Source organism: Cherax quadricarinatus, chromosome 4 (assembly GCF_038502225.1).
Source record: "Cherax quadricarinatus isolate ZL_2023a chromosome 4, ASM3850222v1, whole genome shotgun sequence".
NCBI classification, from domain to species: domain Eukaryota; kingdom Metazoa; phylum Arthropoda; class Malacostraca; order Decapoda; family Parastacidae; genus Cherax; species Cherax quadricarinatus.
The window spans coordinates 41,720,203-41,737,990 of NC_091295.1; the positions used below are offsets into that span (position 1 = coordinate 41,720,203).

Genomic DNA, 17,788 nt, shown 5'->3' on the forward strand with positions numbered 1-17,788 from the left:
TATTTTCCTGGGTGAAAACTGAGAGGAAGTAGGTATTTAGAATTTCACACATATCCTTATCACTGTCAGTGATCTGACCAGAGTTACTCTTAAGTGGGCCAATTTTGTCCCTAATCTTACTTCTGTATACCTGAAAGAACCTTTTGGGTTAGTCTTTGAATCCCTTGCGACCTTAGCCTCATAATCTCTTTTTGCTTTTCTTATTCCTTTTTTTTTTATTTCTCTCTTAATTGAATATATTGATTTCTTAACTGCCCATCCCCTCTTTTGATACGCCTATATATGCCTCTCTTTTGACCAATGAGATGTTTTAATCTATTGTTCATCCATTTGGGATCATGTTAGATCTAATTTCCACTCGGAACCTGGGCAGCTAAAACTATGCTCTTCATATTGATACCTACCTGACCTATCATCCCAATTTAGCCCACCCAAGTAATTTTTCAGTTTCGGCCAAGCGAAAATCTGGGACAGAGATTTGATTGCATTTTCTGGGTAATTCCATGATATGTTGAAACTAAGTGATTTGTGATCACTTTCCCCAAGCTCATCATTAACCTCAAGATTATTAATTAGTGAATCTTTGTTGGCAAGAACCAAGTCAAGCAGATTGTTTCCTCTAGTTGGTTCTGTCACAACCTGTTCTAAAAAACAATCCTGAACCGTATCAAGAAAGTCACTAGACTCAAGATTTCCTGTCATATTGTTCCAATCAATTTGTCTAAAGTTAAAATCTCCCATTATCACAACATTTTCATATCTAGATGCCTTATGAATTTCGTCCCATAACAGCTTATTGCACTCCCTACCAAGGTTTGGGGGCCTATAAATCACACCCAAAATTAATTTGTCACGACCCTCGAGAAACTGAAGCCAAACCGATTCTGTGTTCGATGTTTCTAATCTTATATCATGTCTAAGACAATTTAAATTTTCTCTGACATACCAACCTTCCTGTTGACCCTATCAGTGTGGAATAGTTTATAACCCTGTATGTTGCATTCAGAAGGCATTTCTCTATCTTTCAGGCTGAACCAGGTCTCTGTTATACCAATAATATCTATATTACCTACACTTGCAAGTAATTTTAGCTCATCTATCTTATTTCTTAGACTCCTACTATTTGTATAGTAAACCTTAAGGGAGCTAGTCACTCGTTGCCCTCTACTATCTCTCTTTGTTTGTTGATCACATATGACTGATTGTGTTGGCCTTGTGTCAAGGAGACTGTCACTGTGTTTGTCAAGGCAACAGGCACATTCTCGCTACTTGCTTGGAATCAGGTCAAACCAAAAAATTACATTCATTCTTACAAACACGCGAAAGTTTGCATGTACGTACAACACGTACAGACGCAAACATACACATGATCGCCAAACACACACACACACACACACACACACACACACACACACACACACACACACACACACACACACACACACACACACATCTATGGGTCAATGGTTATGGAAATATGAAGAAATTGTACCTGAATTTTCCTTCAGTAGTATGTTATATATATACCTAATCAATACGTACATAGTCCCCTTCAAAAAAATAAACACTCATATATGAATGTAGAAACAAATACTGTGAAAAGAAAGACATTAGATAAATAACATTGTGACTAAAAATTGGAAAATATTTTGAAATCGTAAACTCCGGATGTGATCACAAAGTAATATTTTTGTTTTAGTTGTGTCTGGATTACGGTCCCAATAAGCCAGTAAGATTCTTTGTCAAAAAATGATTGATTTGGTTCCTCCAGAAAATGATGTGTCTTTGTCAGAAAATGGCATGTCTATCTGTCAGAGAATATTATGTCTGTCAGAGAATGGTATGTCTCTGTCAGAGAATGATATGTCTCTGTGTCAGAGAATAGTATGTTTCTCTGTCAGAGAATAGTATGTTTATGTGCCAAAGAATGATTGGTACAGTCTTCTGTCACAAAGAATGATTAATTTAATCTTATGGTGATTGGCATGAAGTCACATAGACATCCCATTCCTCGCTGTCAACAAAGACATTACATTCATCACCCTTCATTAATTTCACAAATTTTGTATTCTATAGTTAGGACCTTCAGCAGATTACGTAATTTGGGAAATAAATCTATCAGTCATTTTTTGAGGCAGATTACCTCCTCGGTTTAATTAACCATGCATAATATAATTACGACGACACTCAATTAACTTTTCCAGTTAAGCTCTCATGTCTCTTCAGGCTGGCAGGCATTAAAAACTAATGAATTTTCAGTGTGTTAAACGATATTTCATCAACTATGTATGTATGTATATATATATATATATATATATATATATATATATATATATATATATATATATATATATATATATATATATATATATATATATATATATATATATATATTAAAAACAGTAGTCACGCTGTGGATATTTTCAATGTAGGGTATTAACTATATTCACCAAGCAGAGAAATATCGGGGGAATCTTCCTCTAGGAAGCAGATGTTATCACTGTTGTTGAGCTACAGTAAATAATCATTTGGTCGAATGAAAGAAAGATTCTATATGACTTTAACAAAAATATATCGTCGAACTGTCTCCACCAGAGCTTTATAATATTTTTACTCATACACCTGGTGTCTTAACTGTGTGATCATTAACATCTGTAGTCTAGGAACTTGTAACAGGTATTATCAGCTTAACAAGATAATCCAAGCTAAAGATCAAATATTTCAAGCTTCGAGCTTCCACTTGACCATAATAATGGTAATTAAGAAAAGAAGAAAACACCAGAAACAATGGAGACTGATGTAGTATGAACCAGACTGCTTCGAAGTGCACTACTTTGGTGAAATCCAAATGTAATGTCCAAAGAGCAAGGGTGTTATTGACATTTTGTAAACTAAAAATGGAAAGTAAATTCATGGTGCCTCTGAGGCAAGGTTTTGTGGCATTTATTTTCTTTAAAATGTTATACAAGTTCAGAGTACTAAGCAATCCTGGCGAGACATGTGACCTTCCCGCTGCCTTGATGTTGTGAAACATACTCTCATATTAATGAAGGCTTCTGTACCTCCAGGCTACCAGTTGTCCTCACAGCTGTAAGGAATGGGACCCTTTCTTCCCTTCCTTGGATCGAGCCCGACTACCTCCCATTCCCTTAAGTGCTTACCCTCAAATATAATAATAATAATCCTTTGTCTTCACAACTGGCCATATGTCCTCACATGTCCTATGTACTAACAGTTGGCCATATATCCTTACAGCTGATCCTTTGTCCTCACAATTGATCTTTTGTCCTCACAGCTGATCATGTCGTCACAGCTTCTCATATGTCATGACAGCTTGTATGTACTCACAGCTGGTTATATGTCCTCACAGCTGGCCATATGTCCTCACAGCTAGTCATATGTACTACTGATATATATCAGTACATGTGGCAATTTATCCAACTGGACGTGTGTACCTCCGCTTTATCGTTAGTCGATAGGGCTAGAATTCGCCAGGCAAGTCTCTATGCAAGTGCCACAACGATTAATAAGTTGTAGTTAAGCGTTCTTGCTCTCAAAAAGTATAACCGCGTCACACTACGAAAGACATTCGTATGCCGGAAAATATATCATGAATTTAGTCATCACCATTAAAAATGTTTCTCCAAATGCAGTTGAGATATTAAAAAAAACACACGCCATTAAATTAACATTAGAATTCTGAAAATAAGCGACTTTAATTCGCGCCACACGCACCTAACTCGTCTCAAATTCTTGATACCGGAGTGGGGTTCTTGATTCAAGGAACTGGATATATCCTTCTCTGAATGCCTCCCGGGCTCTATTTGACCCTTATGGGTGTAGCGTTTATACCTGATTAAAATAAATATATTTTTTAAAGCATACAGACTTCGCAAACTTTCCACTATTTTTCATTCCTTTATTCGAGATAACATTTTTAAATAGTTTTGTTTTAAGGAGAGAGAGAGAGAGAGAGAGAGAGAGAGAGAGAGGAGGGTGTTATGATTTATGGTACTAATTCCATGTCTTAGTCCTTAGCTGACCCTCCAGCGTGGTTTTGACGACCGGGTTTGTTATATGTGATACATCGTCTTTCCACCTCTCCTCCAGCAGAGGGAGACGAAGGGGTGTTGGTAGTCAGAAAATTGGAAAGTGACTGGAGTAAATGACAGATGTGGTGGATACCTTTATTAACGATTATAACGTTTCGCCAACACAGGCTGTATCAAGTCAGTAAAATATAAATGAGAGAGAGAAGTACGTATATATACAGGTACAGACAAAGGAAGGTTAGAGGCAGTAAAGTTAACCCTGGACGCGGAGCGAGTACTGCAGTGTGTACACCGGACTGTTCTGGAGAGAAATAGTATAAAATACTGACAATATGGAAACACAGACACAAATGCATTGAAACCGCTCTAGTAACAACACCCTGCCCACGCAGTGGCCTTTCTCATCTCACCGTGCTGCAAATGTGTCTCTATTTTCACTGGACTAGCATGTTGGCTCCTGGGTGCCTGCATGACTTGCAAGTCTACAGTACACAGTGAGTTGGAGGGCTGGCTACAGTACACTTCCAACTCTGGTCTACACACTGAAGTGCTCCCTCGCTAAGAAATACTCTCCTATACCTCGCCTTCACAACCAGGCGGGATTATTTACAAACATTATCTCTTAGTCCACAGCAGGATTCGAACCTACACACTTTGCATCAAAGTACATAGTACCTTCTCCACTCAGCCAGATTCCAGATCTGGGATCTGGCCGAGTGGAGAAGGTACTTGGTTGCAAAGTGTGTAGGTTTGTAGGTTCGAATCCTGCTGTGGACTAAGAGATAATGTTGGTATATATATATATATATATATATATATATATATATATATATATATATATATATATATATGTATATATATCTATATATATATATATATATATATATATATATATATATATATATATATATATATATTATTGTGATATATATATATATTATTGATATATATATATATATATATATATATATATATATATATATATATATATATATATATATATATATATTATTGTGCCCACGAACGAGTGGTATTGATCAATAACAACACTGTGACTAGCCAAGGACTCGAACCCATGCAGTTCCGCTGGGTGCGCTACTCTTAAGGATTGTTTGGTCCCGTGGGTAAAGGCGTCATGAGTTTTCGCCTGCCATGAGGCAGGCCAAAGCAGCATGGGTTCGAGTCCTTGGCTAGTCGCAGTGTTGTTATTGATGTATATATATATATATATATATATATATATATATATATATATATATATATATATATATATATATATATATATATATATAAATATATATATATATATATATATATATATATATATATATATATATATATATATATATATATATATATATATATATATATATATATATATATATATATATATATATATATATATATATATATATATATATATATATATATATATATATATATATATATATATATATATATCTACTGACTTGATAAAGCTCAATGTATGGGCGAAACATTGTTAGTAAAAGTATCTTTAGTAACTTTATTGGTATTTACATATTATTCCAGTTAGAAGAAAATGTTAAAATACCAAGTCTTATGTAGACACACACACCGCTCTTTTTCTCGTTTGTTGTGTGTTGCGTATGCCTGTTTGAATATACATGTATAAATGTAGAAAATACAATAATGGCCCAGGACAGATCGACCGTATTATACAGTTTCCCGAATGAAATGTGGGTGAGCTGTGAATCAGAGTAGGTATATTTAAATGTGATTGTGTAAGTCCGTAGACTTTTTCCCTAAACGTATCTTCAGTCACGAAGACCTACAGTACCAACACACCTCTGCATACATCAACGAGAGATAACATCAACGAGAGATAACATCAACGAGAGATAACATCAACGAGAGATAACATCAACGAGAGATAACATCAACGAGAGATAACATCAACGAGAGATAACATAAACGAGAGAAAGCATCAACGAGAGATAACATCAATAAGAGATAACATCAACGAGAGATAACATCAACACCAACGAGAGATAACATCAGAGATAACGAGAGATAACACCAACGAGAGATAACATCAATAAGAGATAACATCAACGAGAGAAAACATCAACGAGAGATAACATCAATAAGAGATAACATCACCGAGAGATAACATCAACGAGAAATAACATCAACGAGAGATAACATCAATAAGAGATAACATCAACGAGAGAAAACATCAACGAGAGATAGCATCAACGAGAGATAACATCAATGAGAGAAACATCAACGAGAGATAACATTAACGAGAGATAACATCAATGAGAGATAACATCAACGAGAGATAATATCAACGAGAGATAACATCAACGAGAAATAACATCAACGATAGATAACATCAATAAGAGATAACATCAACGAGAGATAACATCAATGAGAGATAACATAAACGAGAGATAACATCAATAAGAGATAACATCAACGAGAGAAAACATCAACGAGAGATAGCATCAACGAGAGATAACATCAATGAGAGAAACATCAACGAGAGATAACATTAACGAGAGATAACATCAATGAGAGATAACATCAACGAGAGATAATATCAACGAGAGATAACATCAACGAGAGATAACATCAACGAGAGATAACATCAATGAGAGATAACATCAATGAGAGATAACATCAATAAGAGATAACATCAACGAGAGATAACATCAACGAGAGATAACATCAACGAGAGAAAACATCAACGAGAGATAACATCAACGAGAGATAACATCAATAAGAGATAACATCAACGAGAGATAACATCAAGGAGAGATAACATCAACGAGAGATAACATCAACGAGAGATAACATCAACGAGAGAAAACATCGAGAGATAACATCAACGAGAGATAACATCAACGAGAGATAACATCAACGAGAGATAACATCAACGAGAGATAACATCAACGAGAGATAACATCAACGAGAGATAACATCAACGAGAGATAACATCAACGAGAGATAACATCAACGAGAGATAACATCAACGAGAGATAACATCAACGAGAGATAACATCAACGAGAGATAACATCAGTGAGAGAAACATCAACGAGAGATAATATCAACGAGAGATAACATCAACGAGAGATAACATCAACGAGAGATAACATCAACGAGAGATAACATCAACGAGAGATAACATCAACGAGAGATAACATCAATGAGAGATAACATCAACGAGAGATAACATCAACGAGAGATAACATCAACGAGAGATAACATCAACGAGAGATAACATCAACGAGAGATAACATCAACGAGAGATAACATCAACGAGAGATAACATCAACGAGAGATAACATCAACGAGAGAAAACATCAACGAGAGATAACATCAATAAGAGATAACATCAACGAGAGAAAACATCAACGAGAGATAACATCAACGAGAGATAACATCAATAAGAGATAACATCAACGAGAGAAAACATCAACGAGAGATAACATCAATAAGAGATAACATCAACGAGAGATAACATCAATGAGAGATAACATCAACGAGAGATAACATCAACGAGAGATAACATCAATGACAGAATCATCAACGAGAGATAACGTCAACGAGAGATAACATCAATGAGAGATAACATCAACGAGAGATAACATTAACGAGAGAAAACATCAACGAGAGATAACATCAACGAGAGATAACATCAACGAGAGAAAACATCAGTGAGCTGACATCCTCGAGAGATAACATCAACGAGAGATAACATTATCGATAGATAACATCAACGAGAGATAACATCAACAAGAAATAACATCAGCGAGAGATGACATCAACGAGAGATAACATCAACGAGATAAAATCAACGAGAGATAACATCAACAAGAGATAACATCAACAAGAGATAACATCAACGAGAGATAACATCAACGAGAAATAACATCAACGAGAGATAACATCAACGAGATAAAATCAACGAGAGATAACATCAACAAGAGATAACATCAACGAGAGATAACATCAACAAGAGATATCATCAACGAGAGATAACATCAACGAGAGATAACATCAATGACAGAAACATCAACGAGAGATAACGTCAACGAGAGATAACATCAATGAGAGATAACATCAACGAGAGATAACATTAACGAGAGAAAACATCAACGAGAGATAACATCAACGAGAGATAACATCAACGAGAGATAACGTCAACGAGAGATAACATCAATGAGAGATAACATCAACGAGAGATAACATTAACGAGAGAAAACATCAACGAGAGATAACATCAACGAGAGATAACATCAACGAGAGATAACATCAACGAGAGAAAACATCAGTGAGCTGACATCCTCGAGAGATAACATCAACGAGAGATAACATTATCGATAGATAACATCAACGAGAGATAACATCAACAAGAAATAACATCAGCGAGAGATGACATCAACGAGAGATAACATCAACGAGATAAAATCAACGAGAGATAACATCAACAAGAGATAACATCAACAAGAGATAACATCAACGAGAGATAACATCAACGAGAAATAACATCAACGAGAGATAACATCAACGAGATAAAATCAACGAGAGATAACATCAACAAGAGATAACATCAACGAGAGATAACATCAACAAGAGATATCATCAACGAGAGATAACATCAACGAGAGATAACATCAACGAGAGATAACATCAACAAGAGATAACATCAACGAGAGATAACATCAATGAGAGCTGACATCATCGAGAGATAACATCAACGAGAGATAACATCATCGAGAGATAATAACACGACATAGCACCAACGAGAGATAATATCATCGACAGATAACATCAACGAGAGTTAAACAGAGCTCTGCTCTGATACCAAAACACCACCTAGGTATCCGGAAATTAGACACATACTTCCCCCTTGGTTCAGAATACAAGGTAAAGCCTACTACGAGACACAAGGTAAAGCCTACTACGAGACACAAGGTAAAGCCTACTACGAGACACAAGGTAAAGCCTACTACGAGACACAAGGTAAAGCCTACTACGAGACATAAGGTAAAGCCTACTACGAGACACAAGGTAAAGCCTACTACGAGACACAAGGTAAAGCCTACTACGAGACACAAGGTAAAGCCTACTACGAGACACAAGGTAAAGCCTACTACGAGACACAAGGTAAAGCCTACTACGAGACACAAGGTAAAGCCTACTACGAGACACAAGGTAAAGCCTACTACGATACACTTTTAAAATACTGTCATCTTGTAAGACTGATAATACTCTGAAAAACAGTCTGACTTAAAATAATGCTATTCACAATTTAAATGAGTAAGACCTGTAACACTGTGTCACATGCACATCCATAAAACTAACACTGGTACTTTTGTTTAGCTCTTTACATACTGCTTCGAGATGATTTCACGTTGAATATACATTACTAAAGTTAAAAGAGAAACTTTGTTTTACTTTTTGGGCCACCCATTCTCGGTGGGATACAGCCGGTTTGTTGAAAGAAGACACAGCCATGTCTCTGCAGTTTGCTGTCATCAACGTAATGTGTCTTGATGGCCGTTCTAGAGAGGTGACTGTAAGTTATTGGAGAACACTTGATCAATTGAATTGGACCTATCCTCCCCTTCCTAGGATCAAATCAGATTATTCCAGTCCACCCAGACTCCGTATAACCCTTACTGGTTTAGATCTTAACGATGAATATAATAATAACAATGTGCCACAATAAGATGAAAGGCTTATAAATTTAATTATAATTTTTAAAGGAGTGGACCGGTAAGCCAGCTGAAGGACTCGGTCATATGACTAAAAGCTCCAGCTGCGAGCCATCATATGACTAAGAGCAGAGTCAGGAAACACTTGTCTTTTTTCCTGACAAATATTACCTAACCTAATCTAATGTGCTACAACCAGAGTATTACTGAGATCATTACAACTTCACAACTTCCGTAAGTTGCTGACGACCAACTGGAACATCGCTTAGTCATTCTGCGTTAGTCTAGTCTAGCTTAACTAAATTAATATTCTTCAGTTCAAGAATAGTTGGTGGTCTTCAGAATTCCTATATACTGTAGAGTAGTCTCAATTTCGTGCAAGTCCTTCGCAATGTAATAAGATTCTCACGTGTAACAAGATTCTCAGTATGACCGTAATTAAGCAGGCATAATAAAATGTATATTTTTTGATTAGTTTATCAAACACACACACTCTCTCTCTCTCTTTCTTTGTCTGTTTGTCTCTCTCTCTCTCTCTCTCTCTCTCTCTCTCTCTCTCTCTCTCTCTCTTGCTTTCTCTCTCTTATTGACAGACGTGCTACTAAAATATTTAGCCTTGCATGCAGTAACCTTGTAGTTCTTTGTATAACGCTTTCATCTTTCCTACGTTCATTCCTGACTTCATACTGCTGAAGGGCTCTTGACCCAAGGAATTGGAATTATGCTCTTCCTTGGATCAATCCTGATTAAGTCACATTCAACAGGTGGTCTATGATTCCTACAGGTATAGCGCTTTCATGTAAATTTATACTGCTACTAGAAGAAGAAGAAGAAGAAGAAGAAAAGAAAATAAAAAACGGAAGAAGAAGGAGGAGGAGGAGAAAAGAATAATTTTATTTGATTCATTAACTGGGGTGGGTTAAGAATCAAGGATAATTCAAGGAAGTTAATTAGTGTACTTTATTTTCGTTGATAAATTTAGTTCCCTCCACAAGATTCGACCCACAGCAGTCGACTAACTTCTAGGTATCTACTTGCTGCTAGACGAACAGATGCAGGTGTTAGGTGAACACGAGCAGAGTGGCCTATAGCTCAGTGATAACAGTGACCCATAGCTCAGTGATAACAGTGACCCATAGCTCAGTGATAACAGTAACCCATAGCTCAGTGATAACAGTGACCCATAGCTCAGTGATAACAGTGACCCATAGCTCAGTGATAAGTGACCCATAGCTCAGTGATAACAGTGACCCATAGCTAAGTGATAACAGTGACCCATAGCTCAGTGATAACAGTGTCCCATAGCTCAGTGATAACAGTGACCCATAGCTCAGTGATAACAGTGACTCATAACTCAGTGATAACAGTGACTCATAGCTCAGTGATAACAGTGACTCATAGCTCAGTGATAACAGTGACCCATAGCTCAGTGATAACAGTGACTCATAGCTCAGTGATAACAGTGACCCATAGCTCAGTGATAACAGTGACTCATAGCTCAGTGATAACAGTGACTCATAGCTCAGTGATAACAGTGACTCATAGCTCAGTGATAACAGTGACCCGTAGCTCAGTAATAACAGTGACTCATAGCTCAGTGATAACAGTGACCCATAGCTCAGTGATAACGGTGACCCATAGCTCAGTGATAACAGTGACCCATAGCTCAGTGATAACAATGACCCATAGCTCAGTGATAACAGTGACTCATAGCTCAGTGATAACAGTGACTCATAGCCCAGTGATAACAGTGACTCATAGCTCAGTGATAACAGTGACCCATAGCTCAGTGATAACAGTGACCCATAGATCAGTGATAACAGTGACCCATAGCTCAGTGATAAGTGACCCATAGCTCAGTGATAACAGTGACCCATAGCTAAGTGATAACAGTGACCCATAGCTCAGTGATAACAGTGACCCATAGCTCAGTGATAACAGTGACCCATAGCTCAGTGATAACTGACTCATAGCTCAGTGATAACAGTGACTCATAGCTCAGTGATAACAGTGACTCATAGCTCAGTGATAACAGTGACCCGTAGCTTAGTGATAACAGTGACTCATAGCTCAGTGATAACAGTGACCCATAGCTCAGTGATAACGGTGACCCATAGCTCTGATAACAGTGACCCATAGCTCAGTGATAACAATGACCCATAGCTCAGTGATAACAGTGACTCATAGCTCAGTGATAACAGTGACTCATAGCTCAGTGATAACAGTGACTCATAGCTCAGTGATAACAGTGACTCATAGCTCTGTGATAACAGTGACCCATAGCTCAGTGATAACAGTGACTCATAGCTCAGTGATAACAGTGACCCATAGCTCAGTGATAACAGTGATCCGTAGCTTAGTGATAACAGTGACTCATAGCTCAGTGATAACAGTGACCCATAGCTCAGTGATAACGGTGACCCATAGCTCTGATAACAGTGACCCATAGCTCAGTGATAACAATGACCCATAGCTCAGTGATAACAGTGACTCATAGCTCAGTGATAACAGTGACTCATAGCTCAGTGATAACAGTGACTCATAGCTCAGTGATAACAGTGACTCATAGCTCTGTGATAACAGTGACTCATAGCTCAGTGATAACGCGTTCGCTTCACAGCCGAATGGGTCCAGGCTTTATCCCCGGGCTAGTCGACGCGTCTGTACAAGTATAATTATATTTGCTGCCCCTGTTCAAGTAGCAGTAATATAGGTGTCTATAAAATTTAGCCGGGTGTTTGTGGGTCCTAGGGAGGCTTGGAAAGACCCCAACGGAAATAAACCCCACGTTTGACTTTCTTAGGTTATCCCGGGTTAATATCCCTCCTTGGGTAATAATCCGAGGTAGTCTTATTCTCTTCTTCATAATATTCTTGATATGTACACCAGGGCTTCATAACAATCGCTCAGGCAGAAAATCATTAATGCTAAGCTAGTCAATTACGTTTGCTAAGGCGTAAAATTGTTGGGAACATGAAACATTATCGGCCATATTGTTCACTAATCTTACAACTACAATTGCAGCTAAATCGTTATTGCAAGGTGTTACTAATATGTTTTGCAGAAATATTAATTATACTGTATAATATATATTATAGCATTGTGAATATTATATAATAAGTGCGTTGAAGAGGTGCTAATATTATTGCCTGCCACATTGTTGCATAATGTATATTTTAATTTATATATAATGCAGAAAAAATAGTTACCATCTTTAATATAATGATGTACTCTGATATTAGAATGACGGAAAGTTGCTTCTTGTTATCAAAAGCAAATCATATCTAATTTTTTTTTAAATTTTCGTGTGTGAGATATGAAAAAAATAGCCAACCAGAAAAACGCCTTAGTAAAACATTTGTCAACCTTCTCTTGGGAAATTAATTATAGAATACAATTTTTTCTATATTTGAATAAACGTTCGTAGTAAGGCTGATGTGTAGAAAGTCTTTCGTCAAAGATATATACACCGAGTGGTGTATATTTCTGTGCATATACATCGAAAGGTGTGCATCTCTCAGTGTACATGCAGAGAGAGGTGTGTGTCTAATTGTATATGCATCGTGAGGTGTATATTTCTACGTACATATATGAAGAGATTTCTAAATCTCAGTATATATACAGTAAGATCTAATCGATATTTTAGGTAGTAAAGTATCCCTGACTAGTGGTTAACAGGTTACGTGATGGCTTAATGACCCTCGACAGCCGGTAAATAAACTAACCAATCTGCAGAATTCTCTTTAAAGTAAATATTAAAATGTATCAGAGGCAAATGTTATGATTTTTATATTACTGTTTCGTCTGTGACCTCACGAAATATAAACAAAAACCTAAATCGTGAATAAAATTAAGACATTGTAGAGTCTAACCCCAGATGGAAGGGAATGGGACGAAAGAGAACGAATAAAGGGAGGTGAGGAAGATGAAAGCGTAAGGAAGAAGAGAGTAATAAGGAGACATTGAGTGGGAGGGCAGAGGAGGTTCACATTCTTGTGTAGAGTAAGGCAACATTGATTTGTGGAGTGGTGTATGTGTAGCAGGTATAAAGTGTAACAAATGTTTTAAATTAAAAATATGTTGTGTAGTGGATGCGAAGTGTAGATATGCTGTTACAAATACGCTGTGTAGCAAATGTATAGGGCAGCGCATGTCCTGTTACAGATTTACTGTGTTGCAGATGTATGGTGCAGCATATGTGTTGATATAAATATGCTGCATAGCAGATGTAAAATACAGCAGATGTATTATTATAAATATGCTGTGTAGCAGATGTGTTGCTACAAATATGCTGTGTAGCAGATATGGTGTTATAAATATGTTATGGAACAGGTGCTAGGTATAGCAGATGTACTATTATAAATATGCTATGGAGCAGATGTTAGGTATCGCTGGAGAAGTGGTCGCCTCTATAAACACATGAAACAAGGTAAAAATTACCCAGTAATATGGAAAAGAATGTAAGCAACATCTGTACGACTTTATACACCGTGAAAAGTATTCACTCTTATAAATTACACGAAATATGTTACACCGAGTTCAGAGATGTTACTGAAACTTTCCATAGTCACACACATCCTCTCTCTCTCTCTCTCTCTCTCTCTCTCTCACACACACACACACACACACACACACACACACACACACACACACACACACAGGAGCTGTGAATCGACCCCTGCAACCACAATTAGTTGAGCACACACACATTCTTTAATTAAAAATTTAGCAAAACTACAATATGCAACATGTTAAAAACTACTAACAGTCTAGTTGAGTTAAATATATTGGAATAGTTTCCGCAATATCACTTAACAAAGTAACTTTCCTGACATATGGGAAAAAATCATGACGTGAAAAACTTTGGTGAATTCAGCGAAATTTGATGAGAACCTCGACCTTCACACGAATGCTCGTTATTCCTTTAATATACGATATATACATTTTTAAAGTTAATTAATAAAACGAAAGTTAAAACTCTCATAAGGAACTCAGGTATGCAGCACACTTTGCAATAGGTGGATACGTGAAGGTGTGGAATGACACGTTTGTACAGGTGTAGTGCATTGCTGGTATGATATGAATCAGATGTGCACAGGTGTAGCATATAGCTGGTATGATATGAACCAGGTGTGCACAGGTGTGTAAATCTAAAAAAGGGTGCAAAATCAGCACCACCTGGACGAAATTAGCACCAAATTTTGGGAAAAATCAGTGGATAAAAAAATCAACACCAGGCGTATTGGACACTCAACACCAGGTGTGGGGGAAATCAAGACCAGGTGTGTGGGGGGAATCAGCACCAGCCCTGTGGGGAGAAAATCAACACCAGGTGTAGGGGAAAACCAGCCCAAGATGAACAAAAATTAGGACAAGGTTGGTAAAAATTTAACAGATGGAAAGAATGTTAAGTTGTGGGTGAGTGACTTACTGTTTCTGACGCGGGTAGATCAAATCACGGGTGACCACCGCACAGCACATGGCGAGACTTCATTAGGGACCCACCATCTTACTTTTTCACAGCCACAATTCTGTGTTTATGTATGTATATATGTATATATATCAAGACTCCCTTACACGCTCTGTGCAACCACCATCTTCCCTTCAGAATATATTCTAGACTGGGTGACTAACGTTGCAGTTAGTTCCAGCTGGAAATTTCTGCGCTGATTAACTGTGTTTTCAGTTTCAGTTCTTTCTCAAATACAGTTTGAGAACACTGTTATAATCACTATTTTCCTGTGAAGTTATTGAGAAATTTAACTTTTTTTAATCTCCCTTACAGACATTTTTATTGAAAAAGATATGTTCACTAACAATACTATTGAATTTCATGTTTTCAGTACTCTATTTTACACAGGAAATTATTGTTTTTATCTAATTTTAGCGTCTTCAAAACTTAGTTAATCATATTTTGGTATTATTTATTTTTTATTCATTATCGTTATCTTCAAATGCATGTGTTCAAAATGTTAATTATATATATACGTAAATGATATTTTAGATGTGATAATTCCATAGGTATTTTCCAAGCTGCGGCGTGTCCATATAAAAGTGAAATAATCTTAAGAGATGTTCATCTTGATGGCTGGGACTGTGGCTACTCAGCTCCCAGCTACACTGACAACACAGGTGTGTCTGCTGTGTTTCACCTGAAGCTCACCTGGTGAGTGGTCAGGCGCAGCCAGGAGGTGGCTGCTGTGTGCGCGCGTTGTCATGTTTGTGTGTGTACTCACCTATTTGTGGTTGCAGGAGTCGAGACATAACTCCTGGCCCCGCCTCTTAACTGTTCGTGTGTGTGTGTGTGTGTGTGTCAGGTGCGGTGTGCTAGCGCCGCCTGCCATCTACCGGATGAACTTTAAACCACAATTTTTTTAACGAAAAAATGCGGAGTATTATGTTCGCGACTGTACACGCCGGTTTACTAATTATGAAAGAATTTGTGCATTAATGACTCCTAAATGTTGCACGGAACAGACCAAGAAACAACTATAGTGAGCGTACATAAAACAGCCTAATTAATACTGTACATAATAGTTATTATTTTTACTAACTATGGGATCATTTTTCATATGGATTCTCTTATGTTATAAATCCTTGATGTTGTTGAGGGGCTCTTGATTTAAGGAATTGGATTGGTGCTCCACTTCCTTGAATCCAGTTTGAATGCTTCCATTGTTCTAGGACCTATATGACCCCAACGGGGTTAACGCTCCCCCATGAATATAATAATAATAATAATAATAATAATAATAATAGTTATAAATATAATTTTGTAACTCCTATATAGAGCAGTATGTATAATTTTCATCAAGATGTGTAAGTTTATTCTTCTTAACTCGTTGGCAGTGAAGAATGTAGTTATATATATATTATGTATAATGATTAAAGAGACAAGTATAAATATAACAAATCAGTTTATTTATGGTTATATCACATTACTGATGACGGACAATACCGATAAATAACACATGTACAACACTTAAATATCTTTATTGCCGAAACGTTTCGCCTGCACAACATCCTTCTTCAGTCGAACACATGCGAATATAACACAGGAGACAGTCGTTATAACAATAGGTATTCAGCACTCGGGATAACCCCCCCTCAAGGAAGGTTCCTTGATGTTGGTGAGGGGCTCTTGATTTAGGGAATTGGATCTGTGCTCCAGTTCCCCAATTAAGCCTGAATGCCTTCCACATCCCCCCCCAGGCGCTGTATAATTCTCCGGGTTTAGCGCTTCCTCCTTGATTGTAATAATAATAATCGGGATAACCAAGATCACTATGAAGATTGTAATAATAATAATCGGGATAACCAAGATCACTATGAAGATAGACATCTTGTGGCGACTATGAGCGCCCACTCGTCTTGTTTACCTGACGTCACCAGAGCGTGGCATAGCAACCACACAGTAACGATCGTCAGGTCATGCTAAGGCTCTGGATTTTCACCCTCACTGCCTTGGCTAACCAAATCAATCTTCTGATGAAGAGTAAACAGTGGAAGCAGGAATCAATTTTCTAGCCACAAACAAATTACTACTAAATCGGTCGCCTTGTAAGACTGAACCATACGTATCAAAATTTGAATATTAAACTCAGGAGGGTTAACAACCCAGAATAACCTAATAAAGGCAAGCAGCGTGACTAATTTCCGTTGGAATCCTAAGGTCCTCTTCCCTAGGATTTAACCCACAACAGCAGACTAACTTCTAGGTATCAGTTTATTGCTAAGTAAACAAAGGCAGCATGTATCACAAGATTTTCCCTTGACTCGCACGATGATTGAGTCCGGGTTCTGTCTGCTGGATTTAGACGGTTCGAATGACCTTGACCGTAACAGTCAGTTCGATCAAATTACGAAAATGATAAGACCCCTCACGTTCCAAGCTCACCTCCCTCCAATCCACCTCCAGGAGCTCAGCTGGGAGTTCTGAAGGCAGTACTTCCTTCTAGTCCACCTCCACCTGAAGGCAGTACTTCCTTCTAGTCCACCTCCACCTGAAGGCAGTACTTCCTTCTAGTCCA

General features: G+C 37.4%; 1 protein-coding gene across 3 annotated transcripts in view; it reads right to left on the minus strand.

Moving 5' to 3' along the window:
• The window catches only part of LOC128684575 (uncharacterized protein C1orf87-like), a 66,324-nt gene that overhangs the window by 38,755 nt on the left and 9,781 nt on the right, over positions 1-17,788 (minus strand). Inside the window, exon 1 of one of the 3 annotated variants that reach the window (XM_053770868.2) lies at positions 15,190-15,980. The exons of the other annotated variants lie outside the window; for them this stretch is intronic. Coding sequence (XP_053626843.2) covers positions 15,190-15,239 — 50 coding nt within the window. The 5' untranslated portion in view covers positions 15,240-15,980. Of the gene's footprint in view, positions 1-15,189; positions 15,981-17,788 lie in introns of those variants that run through there. 3 annotated transcript variants of the gene reach the window in all.